A 22822-nucleotide genomic window follows, 5' to 3' on the forward strand; every position below is an offset into this window, starting at 1 on the left:
TTACCCCCAAAAAAATATTAAAAAAAAAAAAAAAAAAAAAAGGTCTCATATGGGCTACAAGCAGTCCCGTCTCACCCACTCCCACCCTAGGATGCTTTGTACCCCTGACTTCAGGTGATAGAGTTTCCACCCCTGGGCACTGGATTTAGAATGTAGTTATTTGAAAATGAGTGCGCTTACTGAAGTGACTCCAAAACGTGCAAACAATATGATAGGTTCTCAAACTCAAAACCAATTTACAGAGCTCGCTAAGCTGCCCTGTTGTTCAACTCATCCTAAAACTGACTTAGTCGTCATTTAGGCAAATACAGAATGTTAACCCATACTTTTTCTTAGATTTGTGGTGATTTGATTAATGCCTCTTCCCTATTAACTGTGAGTTCCACAAAGTTTGAATCTTTTACACAAAACTTCACCCCTAGTCACCATTGTAGAGCCTGGCTGGTAATAAGCTCTTGTAAATATTTATGAATGAACGATTGACTTCTTGTCTCTGGAACAGTTTCAGTTAGGAAAGGCATCCCTACCCTCAGGGACATTGGCAGGAAGACTACTCATAAGTGTGCTTCATCCTTTTCCAACAGCGAATTCCAATCTAGAAAACCTTAGAGCTCTGAGTATAGGAGAGTAGTAAGTAACCTTGAGATTAAGCCTCTGCACTCACGTAAAGTACAGAGGAGGTAAATGCTTCCAGGAACAATAGCATGTTGTAAACTTGAGACAGTTACTTTTGCTTGAGATCATACAGGTCACTGGTTCTCAAACTTTGTGTCTTGGAGTTAACAGAAAACCTCAGATTACCAGTGGAGAAAAGTCTGCGGTAATGAATAGGAAGGAAACAAAACGTGGCAGTATGCTTGTTTCTAGCCACATGTGAGTCTTCTTTTCTAAGGAGACTGAACTTGTACGGAGCATGTCACTAGTGAGGCGACTGCTTCCAGCTGGCCAGGGTGGGGCCTGGCAGAGAGCTGGCGGGTACATCTGCTTGGTGGCGAGAGGCACCAGTGTACGTACTTGAAAAACCACACACCTGCCACGTTCTGCGTGGCTATTGGAAAACCAAGGACAAAAACCATCAGTGCGTATACGCAGGTCGTCAAACAGCCCATAGAAGTTAATGGTAACAGTGAAGCTAAACTAACAATTTATAAATGTAGGGGCAGCAGTTGGACACTGTGGTCAACCCAAGGTGACATTAGTGGTTTCTGCATCTTTCCTTAAGAATGTCATGTTATGGGAGTTCCCTGGTGGTCTAGTGGTTAAGATTCCGGGCTTTCACTGCCATGGCCTGGGTTCAGTCCCTGGTTGGGGAACGGAGGTCCTGCAAGCTGCACGGTGTGGAAAAAAAAAAAAGTCATGTTATGTTCTATTGGAGTAGCAGCCAGAAAAGGCAAGTATATAATTGTGCATTATGCCCCCAGAAGTGAAAAAGGGCTTGAGTCATATATTGGCTTGGCCAGAAAGTTCGTTCACGTTTTTCCGTAAGATGTCAAGCGAACTTTCTGGCCAAGCCGGTATCTGCGTTCGTGGCCGTTCAGTTTGAAGGCGGTGGCCATGCTTCTCCAGGCTTTCTTAGTTAGAAGAGAGATCTGTTAGCATTTAGCCTAAAAGGAAGATGGAGCCAGAGGGCAAGGCAAGTGCGTAATTGAGTAATTAAAAAACCTTTTTTGTTATTTTTTAAATGATGATTGAACTCTCTGCCCTCAAGGTTTTGTTCCTTTTTGAAGGTTTGACATCTTTCCTCTAGTCTGTTTGCTTTTGCCGCTGACGTTATTAAGTAGGAAGCTAGAGGCTGACGTCCGGAGATAATAAATAACCTGATTAAGGACACAGAACTAGTAAGAAGCAGAACTGCTGACTTTTTATTATATACATGGGTTTGTGTTTCCCACATAAACCAGAGCCTGGATTGTCCTGTGCCTTTCCCTAGTAAGTTGAGCCGTTCTGGCGGAGGTAGTAGCCTGCGTGTGACACAGGTCTGACTTATTGCGCTGAATACCTCTGTTCTACCCATACAGCACAGTTCATGCAATGGTGGTGAAGTGGGCTTTTACATATTTATAATCCTGTTTTCTGAATGTAACTGGTGTGTGTACATCAAGGTTGCTCAGCGTGGGCGCTCTCAACATTCTGGGCCGGGTAGTTGTCTGTCTTGTGCATTATAGGATGTTTAGTAGCATCCCTGGCCTCTACCCCCGGATGCCAGCAGCGTACACACACACACACACACACACACACACACACACACACACACACACTCAGTGATTTTTGAGTTGTGACAATCAAAAATGTCTTCAGACATTGCCAAATGTCCGCTGGGGGCAAAAATTGCCCTCAATTTCAGAACCACTGATACACATTGTCAAATATGCCAAGTAGCCGAAAGCAATGGATAAAATTACCCAGTTTTCCCACTATGCACAGTAACTATTGTCAGACACATACAGGAAACTTGATGTCCTGTTTGTTTTTCTTTTACCCGTATTCTTTTTTTTAATCGAAGTATAATTAATTTACAAATGTGTTAGTTTCAAGTGTACAGCGAAGTGATTCAGTTATGCATGTATTTATCTATATATGTATTTTTCCATTTCTTTTTTCCGTTATAGGTTATTACAAGATATTGCGTATAGTTCCCTGTGCTCTTCAGTAGGACCTTGTTGTTTATCTATTTTATATATAGTGGTGTGTAAATGTTAATCCCAAACTCCTAATTCTAAGCACCCTTCACCGAGGATATCTGGAGGCTCCTTTTATAAAGAAGCCTTGCTCACAGTCTGGTGATCGCCTCTACATCCTTCCAGGGAAATGTTTATCAATACCTGCCAAAGTCAAAACCTAACACGCTGTTTCGTGGTACAACTCTTCTGTCTGAAAGCTTGACATGTGTGAAAATTGCCACCATCACCTATAGATCATTGAGGGGGCCTGTGGTGCCTGTGGGTTCTGCTTCCTGTTAGAAATCTGAGAAAAGGATTTCAGTTTTAAGGTACCATCTTTCAAAAAGCCTTTCTAAAGTTAGTGTGGAATTTTGTTAATCAAGTGTTAGTGTTGGTCTAGACCATGTTCTGGGTCAACTTTGATCGTTTTTACACACTTAAGTTGTATTTTAGCAAGATATGTTTGCTATTTTGTTTTAATTATTGGTAGTACCTGGCTTTACCTACTGCCAAGGCCTTAGTCAGGAATGTCATTGTATTGTCATCTGATTACATTGTTGTCCCTGATTGAAAATACTGTTCATGAAGTGCTTTTCCACGGAGAGAGGTGAGAAATGCCTCTATGCAAACATAGCAGGGAGTAGGGAAATCCTTATTTTTGAAAAGTTGTTTCTTCATCTGCACCAGCAGTCAGTCGTTAACACCCGTGCTCTGCTCGTTTTCCCCTAAGGGAGCTGTCTTTTGGGCGTGGATCTACAGCACCCGTAGGAGGTGGGGTCTTCCCTGCCATCAGCACCAGAGAGCCCTGGGACGGCAAGGACGGCGAGGTGAGTCCCGGGACCGAGCTGTGTGTGAGCAGGACTTGCTGTCGGGGCTTTGGTCCAGCCCCTTACTTTCCCGATCCCTGTACATCTTTGCTACTTGTAAACAAGACCTTTGCATCACACCTAAGCCTTGCCGTGAGCATAACCTGAAGAATCAACCTCACGGGCCTTTCGGGGTGTTCTTTGTCGCAAGACCCTTCATCCCATCCTCCATATTACACGGTGCTACGTGACAGGATATTCGCGACAGAGACACCGAGATAGATTTCAGTGAGGTTGCTTTCCTGTTACCTGTAAAGTGAACATTTAAGCTAGAATTCATTAACTTTGAGAGAAGTACAAAATTGTAGCTTTGAAATTAGCATTTATTCCGGTACACTTCTGCCCAGCCCCCTCCAAAGGACCAGTTAAATAGCTGTTAGTTTTCTATCTATATAATAATAGGCAAACTTAAAAGCAGGAGCTGGACTGGGGAGAAACTTGTGACCAGAGCCCCTCTGGAAGTTTAGTGCTCTGTAAACTGAGATGCCAGACTTCCAGGGTCGCCCTGTCTGTGGTTCCGCGTAGACCCTGCAGGGCCTGATGGTGGCTTTCCGTTTTACAGCTTCCCGTGGAGGACGACATTGACCTGAGTGACGTGGAGCTCGACGACCTGGAGAAAGATGAGTTATGAGAGGTGCCGTACAGACTCGGGTTTTCTTTTCTTGGGAGCGGATTTTCCAGCAGTGAAGGAACGTTCTTTCCAATCAGATGGATCTACCAGTGGCCTTTTTAACCAAGAAGTAACACTGATTGGTCATTTGAAAACACTGCAACAGTGAACTTCTGCGTCTCAAGAAAACAATGAAAAATTCTGTGAATTGTCACAGCCGGTGAATTGGGTTGTATTCTGTCAAATAATATTTTGAAGAAAACTGATGGGCTGTTTTAGCGTTTTTCCCTCCCTCTGACTGCTGCTTGAATGTTCTTGGAGGCTGTTTCTTACATACCAAGTTTTTTAATGTGATCCTTTCCTTTGAATATTAATGGCTTTTTTCCATTAAAGAATAAAACTATTTTGGACAATGCCAATACATGTATGAAATTAGTGTCCACATCCTAAATTCAGTAAATTAGTACTATGAAGGGATGACCTTGATGTCTCTCCTCCCTGTAAACCTGTGGTTCACATGACACCATCTGGATGCCTGCCACCACACAGATTTTACACGTGTCCTGCAAGGCTGAGTTTCAACTGTAAGTGTGAAACGTAAAGCGAGCTTATATAGAAGGATGAAAAACAATGGTTTGTCGAGTGAGAACTGCATTCCACCCCCACTGTCTTGTCTTTGGGCCATCACCAGCGACTACTAGGGTATACAGCTGGTTATACGGTTAGCCCACGGTTTTTAATACGCTATTATTAAACCCTCACAAAATGTCCCTTAAGACATGAAATAAGCGGCAGGTTAGCAGTTTATAGGAAGTCCCCATTTATGTAAAACATTCAGAAAAGTGAAGCTTTGAATTCTGTTAGCATGTAAATGAAGAGACAATTCAAAGGATTGAGAACATTTCTTTATTGTAACTTAAAAAAAATAAATACAACTGTAACTAATTTTTGTGAGCAATATTTCTCTAAAAATTTAAATTCTCTAGGACTCTTAAACTCTTCTCTGGCTAAAGGAAAGAAGTGTCTGTGGTAATTTGCACAAATATGCAAGTTTAGCGGTGCCGGCTCATCTTTCTAGTCAAGAAGACCAAGGTCGATGTGGAAATAGACATAAGGAAAGTAGTCTTGGTTGCTGAGTTGCAATCCAGGGATCTCCACGGATGCCTGCAAAAGACATGGTCACGTTCTAAGTGCATAAACTCGTTTCTTGTTTTACTTTTCTGTTTGAGGAAAGCTCTCTAGGCATTGACTGTATTTTCTGCCCCACAGTCCGCCCCCTACCCCAAACACACACACAGCCTCTTGTTAAACTTTCACATTTGTGAAGTGTAGATTTTCCTAACAGTCTGGCAGGTACCACTTTTGGAAAGTACCTCCCACGTGGAGAGGCTGACCTTACTGTAGAAAGGCAGCTCTTTCTGGATAAAAATATACCTACATCCAATATACTTGCGGCTGCAACTTCATCGAGATGTCTGAAGACGGAGTTCAGAACCTCTCTTAAACGTTTGGTGGATGACTTCTTTTGAGGCTGGAGGAGAACCGCCTGGAAGTTCACTGGCAATCCATACCTGTTCAAAGTGTAGAGGAGTTACTGCAGATATGAGTAGAATGAACCTGACACTGTAGTAAGAATGAAAAACGAGGCAACATAGCTCAGGAAAAGAAAACTCGAGTGGAGTGTCTGCGGTCAGAAGTGAGACTAATTGTTAGATCCTTGTGCATGGAAAGATCTCTAGAATATGCTCGCCCACTTCTGATGGTGACAGCTTTTTGACTCTAGAGCCACGGGGTCTCCGGGGCGTGTGTCATCAGGTGGTGAGGGGTCAAGCTGAATGGAGGCTGTTTGACTAAATATTCTGACTCCAAAGCCTTCGTCTAAAACCCAGCTTAGCTGACATACTTTTCTCCACTGAAAAAAGCAGCACACGCACACACACGCAAATCTGGTTTATCAAGATTGTGGATTCCTTTTGCTGAGTTTTGGGAGGACAGAAAGGACTTTAAATGGACTTTGTATGCATGAGTACCGTTGAGACCGATTGCTGGTCGCGTCTCAGAACACTTAAAATGTTTACACTGAGTACTACATAAACAGTAAACGTGCATTTTGTGATTCTCAGTGTTTTTAAAATACATGTCTATACTACCAGTGAGCAAAGGCTTGGATGTTCGATACTTATCACCTGTGCTTCTTCATGCCGGAGCCCAGCATGTGAAAGCTGGCCTTAAGATGCCCTTTTACTGCCTGACCTGTTAGTATTACTTAGTTTTAATTCTCAGTCAATGCCCATAAACCAGCCCCTGGCTCTCCCGTCCTCATTTCTGGCTGCTAATGGTGCAAAGTGTTCACTAAGTCCTGAGGTCTCCTGGTGGATCTGCAGAAAGGTGAAGTAAATACGTGAAAGGGCCATTTGTTAATTGCTTCACTGTAACCAAGCATAAGACGCACCTAGTCCCGTTGCCTTAGAACACTGGGTGAGCGGGGCCCCGCCAAACCCAAGAGGCGAGGGCCACAGAGGCCGGCAAATGCCGGCAGGGATGGCGGGGGCACCTGGGCTAGATCGTGGGTGAGAGGATGGCCCAGCGGACCGCCCTCATTCCTTCTTTGTTCCTTGTCACCAAAGCTCTGGTCACCCAGATGACGCTGAGGACAGGGTCGTAGCTCTCCAGCCCCTATTACCCGGACGCACAGTTACCCTCGCCCTGCCTTCCCTCCTGAACTTCCTCCCCGAGCTCCCAGTGCTGTGGATACCCACCCCACACCCTCGACCTCACCAGCGCAGCTCTCTACCCGCTTACTACAGGGAAGTCTGCAGCCTTCTCAAAGGGCGACAGTCACCAATCTCACAGACCAGGCAACATGTATGCCAGGAGATGGCATTCCAGCTCCCAGATGCAGTTGCTAGACCATCACTGCTACCCGGACACAGAACCTGCCTCTGCCACCCTCCAATCCGGTCATCCCACCGTATTCATTGGCACGTTGCTCTGGAAGATTGTCCTTCTCCTGAACAAGGACCCCGTCTTTTGAGCTCTCCACCCCTGACCAGCCTGTGAGCTCCTTGCAGGCAGCGGTCCGCATCCGTCTCGTTCACTCACGGCTCCCCAGTGCACGGCGGATAACAGGCACCCCATCAGCACTGGCTGAACGAATGCTCCTTGCCCCTCATCCAGCCTCCACGCCCTGCACCCCTTTCTCAGCCCACTCCCCTCTTGGTTTCAGGGTTTGCACGTTCTTCCAGATCCTTCCAGCCCTTTCCCTGCCAGTCCTCCCTCCAGGTCAGTTTAGTGAACACCTCCCCATCCTGCTCAGAACCTGCTTTCCAGGAACGGCGGGTCGGCTCTCCGCTCCTTCCTCCTCCAGGCCGCCCCCCTGCTGCCCCCTCCTGGACGCCTCAGTAGAAGAGCCTCCTTCCCCTCCGGGCCCCCTGGCGGTGAGCCCTCCACCTGCACCCTCCGTGCTGGGAATTCTGCAGCCGCCACCCTCCCCTTTAACATGGCACCACTGCAGCTCTATTCACAACAGCCAGGACTTGGAAGCAACCTAAGTGTCCATCGACAGATGAATGGATAAAGAACATGTGGCACATATATACTATGGAGTATTACTCAGCCATAAAAAGAAACGAAATTTGAGTTATTTGTAGTGAGGTGGATGGACCTAGAGTCTGTCCTACAGAGTGAAGTAAGTCAGAAAGAGAAAAACTAATACCGTATGCTAACACATACATATGGAATCTAAAAAAAAAAAGTGGTTATGAAGAACCTCGGGGCAGGACAGGAATAAAGACACAGATGTAGAGAATGGATCTGAGGACACAGGGTGGTGGAAGGGTAAGCTGGGACGAAGTGACAGAGTGGCATGGACATATACACACTACCAAATGTAAAATAGCTAGCTAGTGGGAAGCAGCCGCATAGCACAGGGAGATCAGCTCGGCGCTTTGTGATTACCTAGAGGGGTGGGATAGGGAGGGTGGGAGGGAGACGCAAGAGGGAGGCGATATGGGGACATATGTATATGTATAACTGATTCACTTAGTTATAAAGCAGGAACTAACACACCATTGTAAAGCAATTATACTCCAATAAAGATGTTAAAAAATAAAATTCTACATGTCCAGAAAAAAACAAACAAACGTGGCACCATCGTGCCCTGTTTAAAAATTCCCTGACTTCCCTTCTGCTCTCACCCCACATCCGAGAGCACCCAGTGTCCTACGTCACCCAAGCATCGTTCAGCCACTACACTCGAGCTGCCCACACCAATGACCTCCCAGCGGCCCCATCCCAGAGACAGCTAAAGCCTTAACCTTCTGATCCCTGACTCACCCACCTCTCCCTCCTCCGGCCTCTGACATCACACAGGCTTCTTTGCTTCCAATCCTTAAATGCTGGTACATTCCCTCTAAGCGACTCTGTAGGTGAACCCATCCACACACATCAGTCATCACTGGTGCTTCCCTAATATCCATTCCCCACTAGACCTCCCCCAAGATCCAGACTAATGAAGGGAGGGAGACGCAAGAGGGAGGCGATATGGGGACATATGTATATGTATAACTGATTCACTTAGTTATAAAGCAGGAACTAACACACCATTGTAAAGCAATTATACTCCAATAAAGATGTTAAAAAATAAAATTCTACATGTCCAGAAAAAAACAAACAAACGTGGCACCATCGTGCCCTGTTTAAAAATTCCCTGACTTCCCTTCTGCTCTCACCCCACATCCGAGAGCACCCAGTGTCCTACGTCACCCAAGCATCGTTCAGCCACTACACTCGAGCTGCCCACACCAATGACCTCCCAGCGGCCCCATCCCAGAGACAGCTAAAGCCTTAACCTTCTGATCCCTGACTCACCCACCTCTCCCTCCTCCGGCCTCTGACATCACACAGGCTTCTTTGCTTCCAATCCTTAAATGCTGGTACATTCCCTCTAAGCGACTCTGTAGGTGAACCCATCCACACACATCAGTCATCACTGGTGCTTCCCTAATATCCATTCCCCACTAGACCTCCCCCAAGATCCAGACTAATGACCCAGCTACCGGCTTCTCCGGTCTCGCCATGGTCCCACCGCTCACCCAGGGCCCGATTCCATTCTCACCTTGGGTGATTTAAGCCCCTGATTCACTTCACCCTGAGAATGAACCAGCACTTCCTCAGCTGAGGACTGATCTGCTTCTCTTTGATTTGATTCAGGCCACAAACGTGGGGCACCTCCTCTTTGTCTGACTCTGGGCTGGGTGACAGGCAGTGAGGCCAAGTCACCCCAACCCTCCCCTCCAGCTCTCAGGGTAGGGAAAAAGGACAGAACCAGCTCTGAGGAAAGACATAGCAACAAGTGCGAACCGGGGTAGAAGACCTGCGTGGGGTCGGAGGGTCAAGAAACAGGCGAACTTTACCCGTCTGCTCTAATCAACTTGTTGGTTTAACATCTGTTTTCTTAGCTTATGCTCTTTCCATACGATGGAAGATGGAATATGAAAAAGCCGTTAAGGAGGAGCGAGTATCTCTATGCATACTGATAAGACTATAACGCAAAGCAGACGAAAAAAGCAAGTTGCGGAACGTTAAGTGTAAGTGATGACATTTGGGGGATGAGAAGAGTCTTGAAACCATTAACTGGGATGATCTATGGGCAGTGGGGCTGCAAGGAACTTACTTTCCACAGTACATATTTCTGAACTTGAAGTTTTTTTTTTTACAGTGTTCATGTATTACAAGTATTCAGGAGAAATAAAAGGTCGTTTTTGAAAATGTGATACATCGATAGTTTTGAAAGGAATTATTTTTGCGTATACTCAGTTTTACCGAGCTTAAACAAGATACTAGGGATGTCCCTCTTGACCTCTCACTTGAGCAAAATGGGCATCCTGTAAGGATGGGCAGGCTTTGCCACACTGGGCCCGAGAACTCCTGATTTTCAAGGTGAGCAGGGACAGACTGGGGCCCGTCTACAATGTCGATGGCTGGAACACTCCGGGTTCCAGTGTCCCTTCAGCCCAGCGCCACAATCCTTGCCATTACAGGGGTCTGAGATGGTTGAGAGGGTGAGGAACCGCCCTCAGAGCCCGTCTGTATTTGGACAAAACCACACTGGCAGCCACGTGGAGGATGCACTGAACGCAGGGGCCCAAGTAACAGCTGGGCGGGAGAGAAAGCAAAGGCAGGATGGAGCGCTGTCAGGGGTGCGTGAGGTGCAGGGAGGTGGGAGGGGACGTGAGGATGAGGGAGCGGAGGTGTCCAAGTGGGCCCTGAAGTTTGGGGAAGGACCTGAGGCCACCGGTAGAAACGGAGATCAGGAGGAAGGGACGGCGAGGGAAGATGAGTCAGGAACCCAGTGAAGCCGGTCGGGAAGTACACAGCAGCAGAGACCTAGGAAGCCTGGGCAGGAAAGAGAGAGCAGGGCAGTCAGCCTGGTGGAAGGGGCCCAGCAACACCACCCCAGAGGGGCCGAGGGGCCCTGGAGCCTGCAGGCCAGAGCAGGCCAAGCTTTGGGAGAAGGGGGCAGCGGCCGTGAGCAGTGCTGCCAAGACCCCCCCATAGTTCAGGACACGGGATATGCTCAAACACAGTAGAAAGCAGGCTTCAACACGTATTTCCTGTTTGATCCCACTTTTGTAAAAATTTTGTAAAAATTATGCATATCTGCGGAATCTAAAAAGAAATGATACAAATGAACCTATCTACAAAACAGAAACAGACTCACAGACTTAGAGGATGAATTTGTGGTTACCAGGGGTGAAGGGTGGGAAGAACGGACAGTCAGGGAGTTCGGGATTGACATGTCCACACTGCTATATCTTAAAGGGATAACCAACAGGGACCTACTGTAGAGCACAGGGAACTCTGCTCGATGCTGTGTGGCAGCCTGGCTGGGAGGGGAGTCTGGGGGAGAATGGATACATGCATATGTGTGGCTGAGTCCCTTTGCTGTGCACCTGAAACTGTCATCACAACACAGTCAATCGGCTATAGTCCAAAATAAAATAAGAAGTTAAAAACAGTTACGCATGTCTGCAAATTTAAAGAAACAAACCCCAAAACTCTGAAGGATGCTGGTACACCAGCATGTTAGCAGTGTTTCCTCTTGGTGCTTTCACTCTTTGGGATTACCTACAGTTTCTACAAAATAGTGAACCTAGTTTGCGTTTAAAAAAAAAAAAAAAGGTAAAGTAAGTTTAGCTGTTGTTGGTTCGGTTTGGTTTGGGTTTTACTTTTTGTGCGGCCTTGAGGGTTAGGCCTCAAAGCTCAAGGATGGAGACGGTCGGTGCTGGTGTTTCTTCCAGGAGCCACTGGCCCCTGGTGGGCTGCACAGACGGGGTGGGCGCAGCAGGACACCAGCCCCATGACCGGCAGGAAAGGGCCAGAGCACCGGACAGCAGGGGCCCTCAGGACTGAGGGAAGGGTTATTTGACGGAGGAAACCCTAAGCCTGTTGCCAAGAGCCAGGAGTTGCAGAGGAAAAGGGTAGGAAAGCCAGGGCGTGTCCCAGAGGAGGCTGGAGGGGCCAGAAGAGGGGTGGCAGAGCCCAGGTGGCCCCGGAGCTGGCTACGCCCGCCCGCCCACCGCAGGACAGCCCAGGGCGGGCGTCTCGTCCACGCACCTGAGCACAGACTCCACAAACACTCTCAGGGCCTTGATGTGGATCCAGGCAATAAAGGCTTCGCTGAAGTTCACCTTGAGCCATCGCAGCAGCGGGCCCTGCAGGGACAGGAGTGCGGTGACCCCTCCCGGCCACTCCACCCAACGCCCGGCCAACAAAGGACGTGGGTTTTGACAGAGCAAGCCCCGAGCTGAGAAGAAACGCCCAGGAGCCAGCAGGAGCAGCGAGTCGGTCCGACGAGGCCAGGGTGAGGCCCAGGCCCACGTTCTCCAGGGCACCTGGCGCTGGGGCAGCTCAGTGGGCCTGCCAGCCAGCACACGCATGGGGCCATCACCCACCGGGCTGCGGGGGGCGTTCAGAAGGCAGCCAGCAGGCTTCTGGCTGACACTGCGCCGCCAAGGAGCCCCCCTTCTCGAAGGCTCCACTCCAAGTCCCCGCATCATCCACCAGCCGCCACTTCCAGGGGGTTCCTCACAGCCCCACTGCACGTGGCCACAGCCGCTGTCGCTAATGCTGGTATGGCTGGTCCTCCTCGGATGCCCACAAAGGTCAGGGGTGGGTCAGGGGCGGGCACCCAGGGGAAGAGAGCTGAGCTGCCCCATCACCAGCTCCAGCCACCGCCAGCCAGGACAAAGGGACCCTGGCCAGCAAGCACCAATCATTGCTGGGGGAGGGGGAGGGGGAGAGGCAGCTCCCAAGAGACCCTGCGGATTAGGAGGAAGGCATGATTCTGGAATCCCTGAATTTAAGACCTCAAAAGCCACAGTAGATAACAGGAAACGCAAGGATTTGTTTTCTCCAAAGATGCCTGCGCGGGCGAGGACATGCGAGCCGAGGAACCCCAGGGCTCCCGGGGAGATGCTTACCTCACCCTCGCCCTCACTCTCTCTCTCTCTGTCGTTCTGCCCCGCAGCGGGCCTATCAGGGTTCCCTAGCGGGGTTACCTTAACCTGGTGGTCCGGGAAGGTGGATGATCCCTTTTTAAGAGCAACACAGGAAGTTTGCTAAAGGCACAGAAATGATTTATTAATCTTTCAGCAAACATGTATCACAAACAAACAGAAATCATTCTCACGGCCTGAAAAGCACCTGAAGGTGGGCTCAGGCATGCCGGCCCACCCTCAGCACTTGCGTGCTGGTTGGACTGGAGGTGTGCCGGTGCCACTGGCACTCCCCCTCCAGGGCGGGGGTGTTCAAGTCCTCGGCTTCCATATTCCAGGGGCAGAGCCCACAGCCCCTCCCCCGGCCTGGCCTCGGCCAGGAGCTGCCCCTCCCTGGACCGTTGGTGCGACCCGCTCCGCCTTCCGGGCTGTCTGGGCTGAGTCAGGGTGTCTCCCAAGTCCAGCTCACAGTAGCCTCCTTGGCCGTCGGGACGCACTTAAGCATGTTACATGCAGAAAACTGGCCAGACATGCTGTTAGCACACATTAGACCCTTTATCAACCTTCTCTGCAGACAGGTGCAAAAGAGCGGGAAAATCCCATTCTGTGCTCTCAAAGGGAACTGACACCCAGGACCTCGGTAACAAAAGGACGGACACAGGACGCTGGTCCTGTGCACCTCCAAAAAGCCTAAAGGGGGGAAGAGATTCTTAAGAAGCCGGGGTAGGGCTGAGCCCAGCTGACCCCTGCTCGCTGGCGCCCAGCAAGAGCCTCGCAGGCAACTACAAGTTTCCAAGTTGGTTTGTCCTTCGGAGCTCCACTTCCCCTCCACGGAGACCGGGCAGGGCTCCCGGGGGGAGCCAGGGAGCGGAAGTCTACACCACACGAAAAAATGCCAGCAAGCAACCTGAGACAGAGGCACAGGCGTTGGGCTCGGGTGTATCACCTTGATCCCCAGGGGGTCTGTGCCAGCACGGAGGTGGGTGCCAAAGACTCGCCCCTGGTCACCTGTGAAAGGTGCCACCACCTAGCTCCCTCCAGAGACACCGCTGGGGGCTCTGGCCAGGATTAAAGCAAGCGGGGAAAGGGCTCAGCTAAAGAGAAGGCTGGAACCTTCTTGGGATATTAGGGTTCCGGGCGAGCTCGGGTGAAGGAGGAAACCCTTTGGATCTCAGCTCTTGCTGGTGAGCATCTTTCCTGCCTGGTGAGTCGGGTCCGAGGCCAGGGCCATAGGGCTCCAGCTCAGTCCTTAGTCTCAGGAAGGGCCCGGGAGCCTTGGCCCAAGCCCGACAGACTGTGGATCTAAGAAGTGTGTGTTCCCTTGGCACGCACACACGTGTCCACACACGTATGTGTGCGTGTGCGCGCGCGTGCCTTTCTCCTCGGGGACAGAAGGGCTGAGATCCCTCGCAGGCAGTTTTATATGATCAGCTCCCATTTCCTCCTCAGAGGGGGATGGGTCCATCCAGTGGGGCTCTGGGGACCCCATTTCCGGGGCCCCGTGGCTGGTTCTCACTCCTGATGGGACCAGGTGTCTGCAGTCCCTGTGCAAAGGCCACGGACCCAGAGAGGTCAGGCGGGATGCGCAGAATCCCCCAGCCCGAGGCAGGAGGAGGCCCGGGGCACAGGCACAGCCCCACGGGAGGCACTGGCTCTTCACCCAAACACACACTCACAGCTTCATGTTTACACACCAACTTTCCTCACCCCTCCCTTCCTCTCTACTCTAGAGGCTGAACTGGAAGTTTCTCTGAGAACCCTCCCTGGGGGGACTGTAGGGCAGGGGACCTGAACACATGCCCCCGGCTCAGCCCCGCTCTGAGCTGAAGGATGCTGAGTCCCGAAGGTGCCCATTCTACAGAGCGACTTTCTCAAGGCTACACCATTCACATTTCAAAAATGAAAATCTGTTTTTTCTCTCTCTTGAGCTCAGCTGCCCTCACACATGAGAAGGTTCTGAGTGGCTGTGGTTGGAAGTTTCTAGGATAAGCACCCACTCTTTGCTAAAAGCCCCGGGGAGGTAAATACAGGTGCCAGTGACGGGGATGTCACAGCACGCCTGGACGTCACACGGACCAGGGCTTCGGGTGACGGCTAGCTGCACTCTCCAAGGCGGCGGCCCTGCCACTCTCAGCACAGGCGCTCCTGCCCGGAGCCCTGACAGCCTTGCTCGTCCCCAGGCGGCCAGGTGGGGTCCTCTCCCAGGGCCAGTGCCTGTTCACCTCTCAGAGCCTCACTTCCTCCTCTGCAGAATGGAGCTAAGAGTTCCTTCCCGGAGGGCAGTGCCGGCTCGGTGAGATCTCCTACAGCAGGGCTCACGGCTCATGTGTCACCTCCAGGTTACCGGTACTTGTCACCCTCCCCCAGACCCTGTCTGGCAGCCCCAGGAGTGTGCACCGGGCTAGTAGGGATGTTGGCGTGGGTGCTGGGCCTTAGGCGGGGCCCTTCTGCTCCAGGCCTTGGGTGCGCGGGCACCAGCCAACGCCTTCAAGAAAATCCTCGGGGCCTGTATCATAGACTCACGTATTGTTGCTTCCTATCCGACAGCAGTCTGGTCATCTCTTCCCTTTCCCTTTTAATTTCTTTTTCATCATAGTAAAATTCACGGACAGTGAACCTTAAAACAAGCAAAGGAGAGGCTTTTGCTAAGAAGCTTCCAGTCAGAGCAGAGAACCCCCCTCCCGTGGAGACAAACCAAACCCGGAGAAACCCACCGAGGCCAGCCCTTACTTATTCTCTTTGGCTTTGGTTTTGAAATCGTCAATCACTTTTCGAAACAGAGTCACGGTGAAGAGGCCACACTCGTTGTCCTCAGCTATCAACCTGTGGGAGAGAAGCGTTTGTTCACTGGACTCACCATCAGGCCCCGGAGCTGGGCCGGAAGGAGCCGGTCCTCTCCCCGGCGGGGTGGGTCGCCGCAGGGGGAGCCTGGTGGCCCTGGCGGCAGCAAGGGTGGAGAAAGCCAGGGCGCCCCTTCCTAGCGCCTAACTCCTGGCTGCGCGGTGTCAGCTGCCGGCGCCTTCCCGGCGTCTCCTCTCCTTCTCTCACCCTCCAGGCTAGGGCTCCAGGGGTGACCCACACGCTGGAGACCTGCTCGGATCTGGGGTGGGCTCCAGGTCATGAACTGGCCAAGAGGAAGCTGCACGCAGGTCTTGGTCACCTGCTGTGCCGAGCGGGGCGCGCCAGCTCTCATGCGCTGTGGTTGTAACGAAGCAGAGGAAAAGGTTCCAGATGGTGGAAACCATCCCACATGGGCATTTCACGTCCAATGGCACAATGTTCTAATTAGAGACGGTCACCCTGGCACACCTTGATGCAGGACCACTGCGGTTGCTGTCCTCAATGTGGGGGTCACTGGGGCCCGTGGTCTGAGCGTCTTTGAGTCCCGCTGGCCAGATGACCTGACAATGGGAGCCCTTGGGCCCAAGCAGGGTCTCGGGTCACCTTTGCTGCTTCTCCGAGCCCACACCCATAGGGGCTGACCCAGGTTCCAGAAACCTTTCCAGAGTAAGCTCAGCAGACTCTCAGGTGCCCCCCAACAATGGAGGGCCTGGGGGTTCTGGTCTGAGAAGTCAAGCCACCTCCTGAAGCAGCCTCTCCTGGCAGGAGTTCCCAGCACTTGGTCATGGAGAGCCAGCATTGGAGAGCAGTGAACGCTCCTGCCAAGCAGGCCAGCGTCGAGGGCCAGCTCCTCTGCCGGCCTGTACGCCCTCCTCCTCCAGCCTCCCCTGGTGACCTCAGGCTGTGACTGTCCTGGCCCTGCACCCTTCAGTTTAGCTCCTGACTGCTCTCTCCCGTGAGTTTGGGACCCTGGGAGAGCCAGCAGGCGCCCCAGGCCAGAGGCCTCTGGGCTGGGATGGGAGTGGGCAGGGCTGCCCAAGACTCATTGAGAAACCATTTAAAGTGCAAGCTATTTCAGGCATGGGAAAAGGCACAGAGAATACATACCCATGTATTCCCCGCCCAGCTTAAGACATAAAACAATTTTCATACAATAGAAGCCCCACATGCCCTCCCCAACCTCATTCTAATCCCACCCCTAGGTCACCGCTGTGCTGAGTTTGGCGTTTCTCATCCTCAAACACCCACAATTCCGTGCACCTGCATTACCCAAGTCACATACAGTTTAGTTTTGCCCATTTTTAGATTTTAAATAAATGGCTTCGTGCTGTGTGTCCCTTTCTGCATTGCTTTCCGCTTACCACCACAGAGTGAGATTTATCCTCGCTCATGCCCGTAACGCTAAACTGTCGATTTTCCCAGCTGTGTGGTATTCACGGTTCAAATATGTTCCTCTATCCCTTCTGCTGTCACTTTTCCAGCCCTCACTGGCCGCTCCTGCTCTGACCCCAGCAGGCCACACGTCGAGACTCTTTTTCTCCCCTGTTCGGGCTCTGTGGCCATCACAGCCAGGCTCTTGATTGACCCTCAGGTGGGGAAGAATCCAGGCCAAGCTGAGAATGCAGAGCAGAGCACAGCGCAGGCCCTGCATGCCCCGAGGGCCGGAAGGTAGTCAGGGAGGGCTTCCCGGAGGACGGGGCAAGGAAGCGGGATGCTAAAAGATGGAGGGAGTCTGGCATGTGGCTGAGTGTGTGGCTGTGAAGGCACAAGTGTGGAGGGCTGAAGGCACTTGTGCTCTTGGGGCATGTTTGGTGGCTAGGTGCCCCAGAGCACCCACACATGCCCCCCCCCACACCCCAGGCCCTGGGGCCAAGCTGAGGTCTCACTTACTTCGTCGACCGTGGGACCACCATGTCCGAGAGGGATTCGTAGGTTTTTTGCCATTGTACATAGCTTGGTCTGTGAGAGTACAGAATCGTTCAGTGATTTTTTGCAGAAGACTGTGGAGTGTCCTAAGAGTCTAGGAAGCTGCATGCCCCTTTCCCTGAGGGCCTGAGAGGAGCAGGGCTAGGGACCAGACAGAGCCCCAAACATCCCCTGAGGCACTGCCGTGGGCTTTGGGACCCCTGTCCCCAGCCCCATCTGGGGCTTAGCCTCCCCATGAGGCCCCAGGCACCATGGAGCGGCCGTGAGAAGGACTCAGGAGATTCCTGCTGGGGGCTCTGATCCTGGCCCTGTGTGAGCGTGGGCAAACCAGCTGACCTCTCCGGCCGCAGGACAAGGGAACAGTAACAGCCCCTGCCTGACCCCGGGCGTGTTGTGAGGGAAACGAGCTCCTGCGTGTGGCATCGGGCACACAGCAGATGCCCGAGAAATGACCGCTTCTGTCACTATTACCACCACAGGCACTGTCACCTGCTCCCCTGACCACCCCACAGCTGCCGTTTAGGTCTCCGGATCTAGCCTTGGGGGACTCCCGCTTCATCTCTGTTGGGCAGGACGAGTTTCCTTCTGTGATCACCAACCCAGATGGAGACCCCAAACCACTCACCTTCCTGGTCCACTTACTTGGGAACAATGACCAGAAGTGTGATCAGATACTCAGAATCCAACACAAAGTCTTCTTTGTTCACAATATCGCTCAGTGTCCGAGTGAAGAGGTTTCCCCTGAATCCACGTGGGACAAAGGGGTTGTGATCAGCAGAAAAGCACACAGAGGCATCCCTGGGCCTGTGGGATGCCCAGACCCCCAGCACTCCCACGACACGCAGGTGTTGGGACAGCAGGGGACAGGAAGGTTCAGGATGCTTCCTGGGGAGGGGTGGGGGCCCTGGGCTAAGTGTCCCCCGGCTGTGTGTCTGGGCGCCCAGAACTGCGGTGCCTGGCGGGACCCCAGGTCCTATCACCAGTCACCCGAGCTGAATCCAACACCTCGGTCAGCTGCGCTGCCCCGGCGCAAGCCACCGGCTGTTGGGAGGGGATGGCTGGCGCCAGGAAGCTTATGTTACCCAAATGGAACACAGCGGTCGGCTCACGCCACCACCTGGGCCACTCCGGGCAGAGACAGGCCCAGAAGAGGGCTCCGTTTCACTTTACACACCTTACAGGTCCAGCAGCCAGGGGACCTTCACCTGAAATAGCTTTGTACGTGTGTCCAGTGGAACCTGTCTCATCAAGGTCATGGTATTTTTAGCACAGGGATCAAGGCTATTGTATCAGCCAATGGGCCAAAACACAACTACTGGGACGGTCTGTAGCATCAGCACGTAGGCCATGAGGTTAAATACCCAAGTGCACGTTACTTCCCGAGGAAAGAGTTCTCGAGCCCTTAGTCAAGGCCGGAAGCTTTAGGTAAAAAGCCGTCCCACAGGGCTCTCTAGGCTGCCCCGCCTGGAATCCACACGCCCTCTTCCCCATGCCGCCCTCTTCCCCATGCCGACCAGCCATCACTGATAAGGCCCTTAGGGTCCCTCTCCAAAGGCACCCTGCAGTGCCCATCTGTCCAGGACTCCTTACGCTATCAGACCTTATCTGTCCGGTCTTATCTATAAGACCTTATCTTACACCTGCACCCCTTGCGCAAAGCAGACTTTCCATAAATATTTGTTGAGTGAATAACTGTGAGCTCTCCAAGTGCAGAAATGATATTTTATTCTGCTTTGTATCTTTAGGGCCTAGCATAAGGCCTGAGTATGGTGGGTACTTAATAAACATTGATCCGAAGAAGAAAAAGAGAAACATCAGAGGGAGATGGAGACTGTCGGACCCTCTTCACCCTCCCCTCCTTCACTCCGTGTATGTTCAATTAACCACTGTTACTGTTGGCCCTCCCTGTCCAGCACGTAACTCCTGAAGAGGCAGGAGTGTCTCCGTGTCTGTCTGTCCATCTAGCTGGCTGGCTGTCTCTCTCAGACACAGACACCCAGCTCACCCAGTGATCTGAAAGGCCCATGCAGGAGCCCGGCTTGGACGCTGCCCTGGCCAGGCCCTGAGGCTGCAAGGAGCGTGGGACCCCGAAGACTCACGTGGATTTCTTCTCCAGGTTCTCCAGATTTGTCTTCAGAGCGTTGTAGGCGGCCGTTCGAGACTTCAGGTCCGTCTCAATCTGTGCCAGTTGCTATTTGGAAAAGCAAGAGTTTAAAGAGTTGGCTGAACTTTTCAAAATTGCCACAAATTGCTCCTGGCGCACTTAAGGAAAACGCTGCACCCCGCCCGTTTGCCGGGATGGCTTACGTTTTTCTCCCCTCTGCTCTCCCAGACCTTCCAGCATTTGACCCTACAGTGAGCTCACCCTGGGAGGCAGGGAAGGGATTAATGGCTTTTCTAGGATCACTCAGCAAGCTGAGTCTTGTCCCGATTTCAAGCCCATCTCGTACTCTCAGGGCCCCCAGGGCCCCAACTCCATGTGCTCTCAGGCTCTGCTAGAGGTCAGCTCGGGCTGACTCCCATCCCGGCTTCTCGGAGGACCCGCTATAGCCCAGCCCTGACCAGCACCCAGGTCTCCAGGCTCAGCTGTGCCCCACGGCAGCCCCTTCCTGTTCTGTGTACGTAGGAAGGCTCTTTTCAGTTTGGAGGCAGGTCACCAGCCTGACGTTAGGGATATCCCCCTGTTCTGGAAGTTTCAGGAGCACGTCCGGGATACCCTCCTGCGGTGGGCAGGGAAATGAGGCTCAGCTCTCCAGATGCCTGGCCTCAGGTGCCCCACCTGCTCAGCCGGGGTGCTAACTCATCCACAGAGCAGTGAAAGAAAAATGCTCACCAGGCCCAATTCAACGGAAGTGCTCAAAACTCAGCAGCTGTTACGACAATCACTGCAAATCAGTATCTCGAGGTCGCTGAAGCCAGCGGCTCAGCGACAGCAGCGAACCCCTCTTGCACGTGGGAACTGTGGGGATTTTCTGGCTCACAGTTTAACAGCAGGGTCCACGAACACAGAACTGGCCCGACAAAGCACGGCACCCACACCACGGAATACTGTGCCAGCGACACGGTGCCTGAGGGCTGGTCCCACCGGGAGGAAACACATTCAGGGACGCCTCACTGGTGGCCCGCCCTCGGCTGCAGAGGGGACATTTACATCGCACCAACACACACAACAGATCAGCACACCACTGCTGCTACGGGAATGTCTCAGGAATCACTACACAGAAAAAGGAGGCAATCTGCAGGATATGTAATTTTGAGTTGAAATATATATACTTTTAATATAGATGAGAGGATCCACTTTAAACTTGTAGACATTGGTTACCTTTAGGGAGATTAAAGGGAGTGGCAATTGGAGGGGAGGGGACGTGTGGGTGATGGGGCGGGGCTTTCATCTTTCGATTTTGATTGTTTGATTTTTAAAATAAGATTTATAATTTTTTTTTACAATTTTTAGAACCTTTTTACTTTGAAATGATTATCGATCACAGGAGAGAGATCCCATGTACCCATCTCACCCATTACTAACATCTCACATAACAAGAGTACAATATCGTAATCAGGAAATTGACATGGCTACGAGCCACAGATCTTGATTTTTAAAATAAGATTTATACATTTGTATTCTTTTTAAAGGAAAAAACATCAAACAAAAAATCCTGTGTCATCTTTATTCTTCTGATTTTACCACAAGCCATGGAAAAACTACAGAGTTTTAGAAAAACTACAGTGTTTAGAAACCCGCAAAACAACGAGAGGAACTAAGACTTGGGAACCCGTCTGGCCCGAATTTGAATGCCAGTTCCAGCTCTGGCTGTGTGACGTGGTGTCAGCTCCTGAACCTCTCTGAGCTCAGTGCCATGGAATTACCATGAGCTGCTACAGTCCTCAGAGCAGGTCATCCAGAAAGGTGAGCCCTTTCTTCAACAGACTGAGCCCCTCTAGGGCAGACTGGGTCTGGGTGATCTCTGCGATTCTGGGCAGAGCGGCCAGCACGAGGCAGTGCTTCGAGAACATGTCCAGAGCCAAGCGCTCCCACAGTCCTGCCCCTTCTGGCATGTGGCTGGCATGCACTTCCCACCAACGAGGGGCAGGTGCGCCAGGCAAAGCCTTGAGACCCCGTGAACCTCCCTGCACAGCACCCAGAGATGCTTCAGGTGGTGGAGACGCCAGCGGCCGCTGCCCAAGTGGTTTGGAGGGAGCAGGCCCCCGCCGAGCACCGTGGACATGCGTGCGGTAGGCATAGAAACTGTTTGCTATGTTATGCCGGTGAGATTTGGGAGCCTTTTTGGAAATACACCATGACCCAGCCCGTGGAGATGGACACAGCCAGGGGCTGGGTCCCCATCCTCGCTCCCCTTCATTAGGGGAGGCAGGTGGGCTCAGTTCCCAGCTGTTGGGAGGGTCGGGGGCCCAGCCCTGAGAGTGTCAGCACAGGGCGCCTCCCAGGTGGGGAGACCCGTTCGGACACCTAGAAGACACTGGGCGCTTTCAGAAAAGGGAGTTCCTCTGACTAGGACGTCTCTAGTTAACAGATTTAGATCTCGCGATGCGGGGAAGAGGCCTGAGCCAGTGCTGAGGGCAGCGCTCGAGTGCTCCTGGGGCGGGACGGGGTGAGGGAGACAATACCCGGAGACTCTGTCTGGCCGGCCTCAAAAAGCTGATTCCTGGCAGTGGAGCCAGCCCAGGGCTTCCTTGGGAAGTGATGCCAGGCATACGGCCCAACCAAGACCTGCATCCCCATCCCAGGGCAATACTTCAACACCTGCAGGTCCTGGGGGATGCCACGCCACCTCTCAGCCAGCTTCCCCATCTGAAAGCAGAGGAAGGCGACACCTACCCCATAGGGGTAATGTGGGAAGTAAAAGCCCAGCATGGCTCCAGGCACACAGGGAGCGCTTTCCAAACCAGTGCCCTCCTCTCCACCCTGCTTTCCTGCCAAAGTCACTCTTTGGGTACCTCGGACTAGAGAGAAGCCAGGTCCTGTCCTCTACAACTGCTCTACTCCCCCGCTCAGCTGACGCCCCGATGCACTCTGGGAACCCTCCTCACTGCCTGCATCCCCGGGACAGCCATGCCGGCGAGCGCTGTCCCCAGTGGACGTTTGGCACAGCCCTGGCCATGCTGCCTGGCTCGGCCTGGCCTCACCAGAGCAGGGCGGGGAGCGGCCAGTCCCACAAACTACTGTGTGCTTCCAGCTTGGGGGTGGAGGTGCACAACACGCTCCTGGATGCCACACCTGGCACAGGTGCTCTGGGAGCCCCTCCTCGAAGGGCCTTCCAGAATCACTGCCCAATCGCTCCAGGAGGGGCTGGGACCCAATGAGCCGCACCCAGATTCCAGAGCCTTCTGATCCCTCCCGTGCTCCCAGAGACACAGGCCGGGCGCCAGGCTGCCAGCAGGAGATGCACAGGACTGCAGTGG

The 22822-nt window shown here is 52.2% G+C and overlaps 2 protein-coding genes across 4 annotated transcripts in view; one reads left to right on the forward strand and one right to left on the reverse strand.

Moving 5' to 3' along the window:
* The window catches only part of PDIA6 (protein disulfide isomerase family A member 6), a 31290-nt gene extending 26703 nt beyond the window's left edge, over positions 1-4587 (forward strand). Inside the window, exons 12-13 of the mRNA XM_024737716.1 lie at positions 3391-3487; positions 4089-4587. Coding sequence (XP_024593484.1) covers positions 3391-3487; positions 4089-4157 — 166 coding nt within the window. The 3' untranslated portion in view covers positions 4158-4587. The remainder of the gene's footprint in view (positions 1-3390; positions 3488-4088) is intronic.
* A 436-nt stretch (positions 4588-5023) lies between these two features.
* Positions 5024-22822, reverse strand: part of ATP6V1C2 (ATPase H+ transporting V1 subunit C2) — a 56645-nt gene continuing 38846 nt past the window's right edge. For 2 of the 3 annotated variants that reach the window (XM_024737702.1, XM_024737703.1), the window contains exons 6-13: positions 19501-19592; positions 18044-18142; positions 17366-17434; positions 15365-15457; positions 15158-15251; positions 11754-11851; positions 5575-5707; positions 5024-5300 (exon numbers count right to left, since the gene is read on the reverse strand). In XM_024737702.1, coding sequence (XP_024593470.1) covers positions 5211-5300; positions 5575-5707; positions 11754-11851; positions 15158-15251; positions 15365-15457; positions 17366-17434; positions 18044-18142; positions 19501-19592 — 768 coding nt within the window. In that variant the 3' untranslated portion in view covers positions 5024-5210. Of the gene's footprint in view, positions 5301-5574; positions 5708-11753; positions 11852-12619; positions 12758-15157; positions 15252-15364; positions 15458-17365; positions 17435-18043; positions 18143-19500; positions 19593-22822 lie in introns of all 3 variants that reach the window. The other variant, XM_024737704.1, reaches the window with a different exon arrangement.

This window comes from Neophocaena asiaeorientalis, unplaced genomic scaffold, assembly GCF_003031525.2.
Source record: "Neophocaena asiaeorientalis asiaeorientalis breed wild unplaced genomic scaffold, Neophocaena_asiaeorientalis_V1.1 scaffold396, whole genome shotgun sequence".
NCBI lineage: Eukaryota > Metazoa > Chordata > Mammalia > Artiodactyla > Phocoenidae > Neophocaena > Neophocaena asiaeorientalis.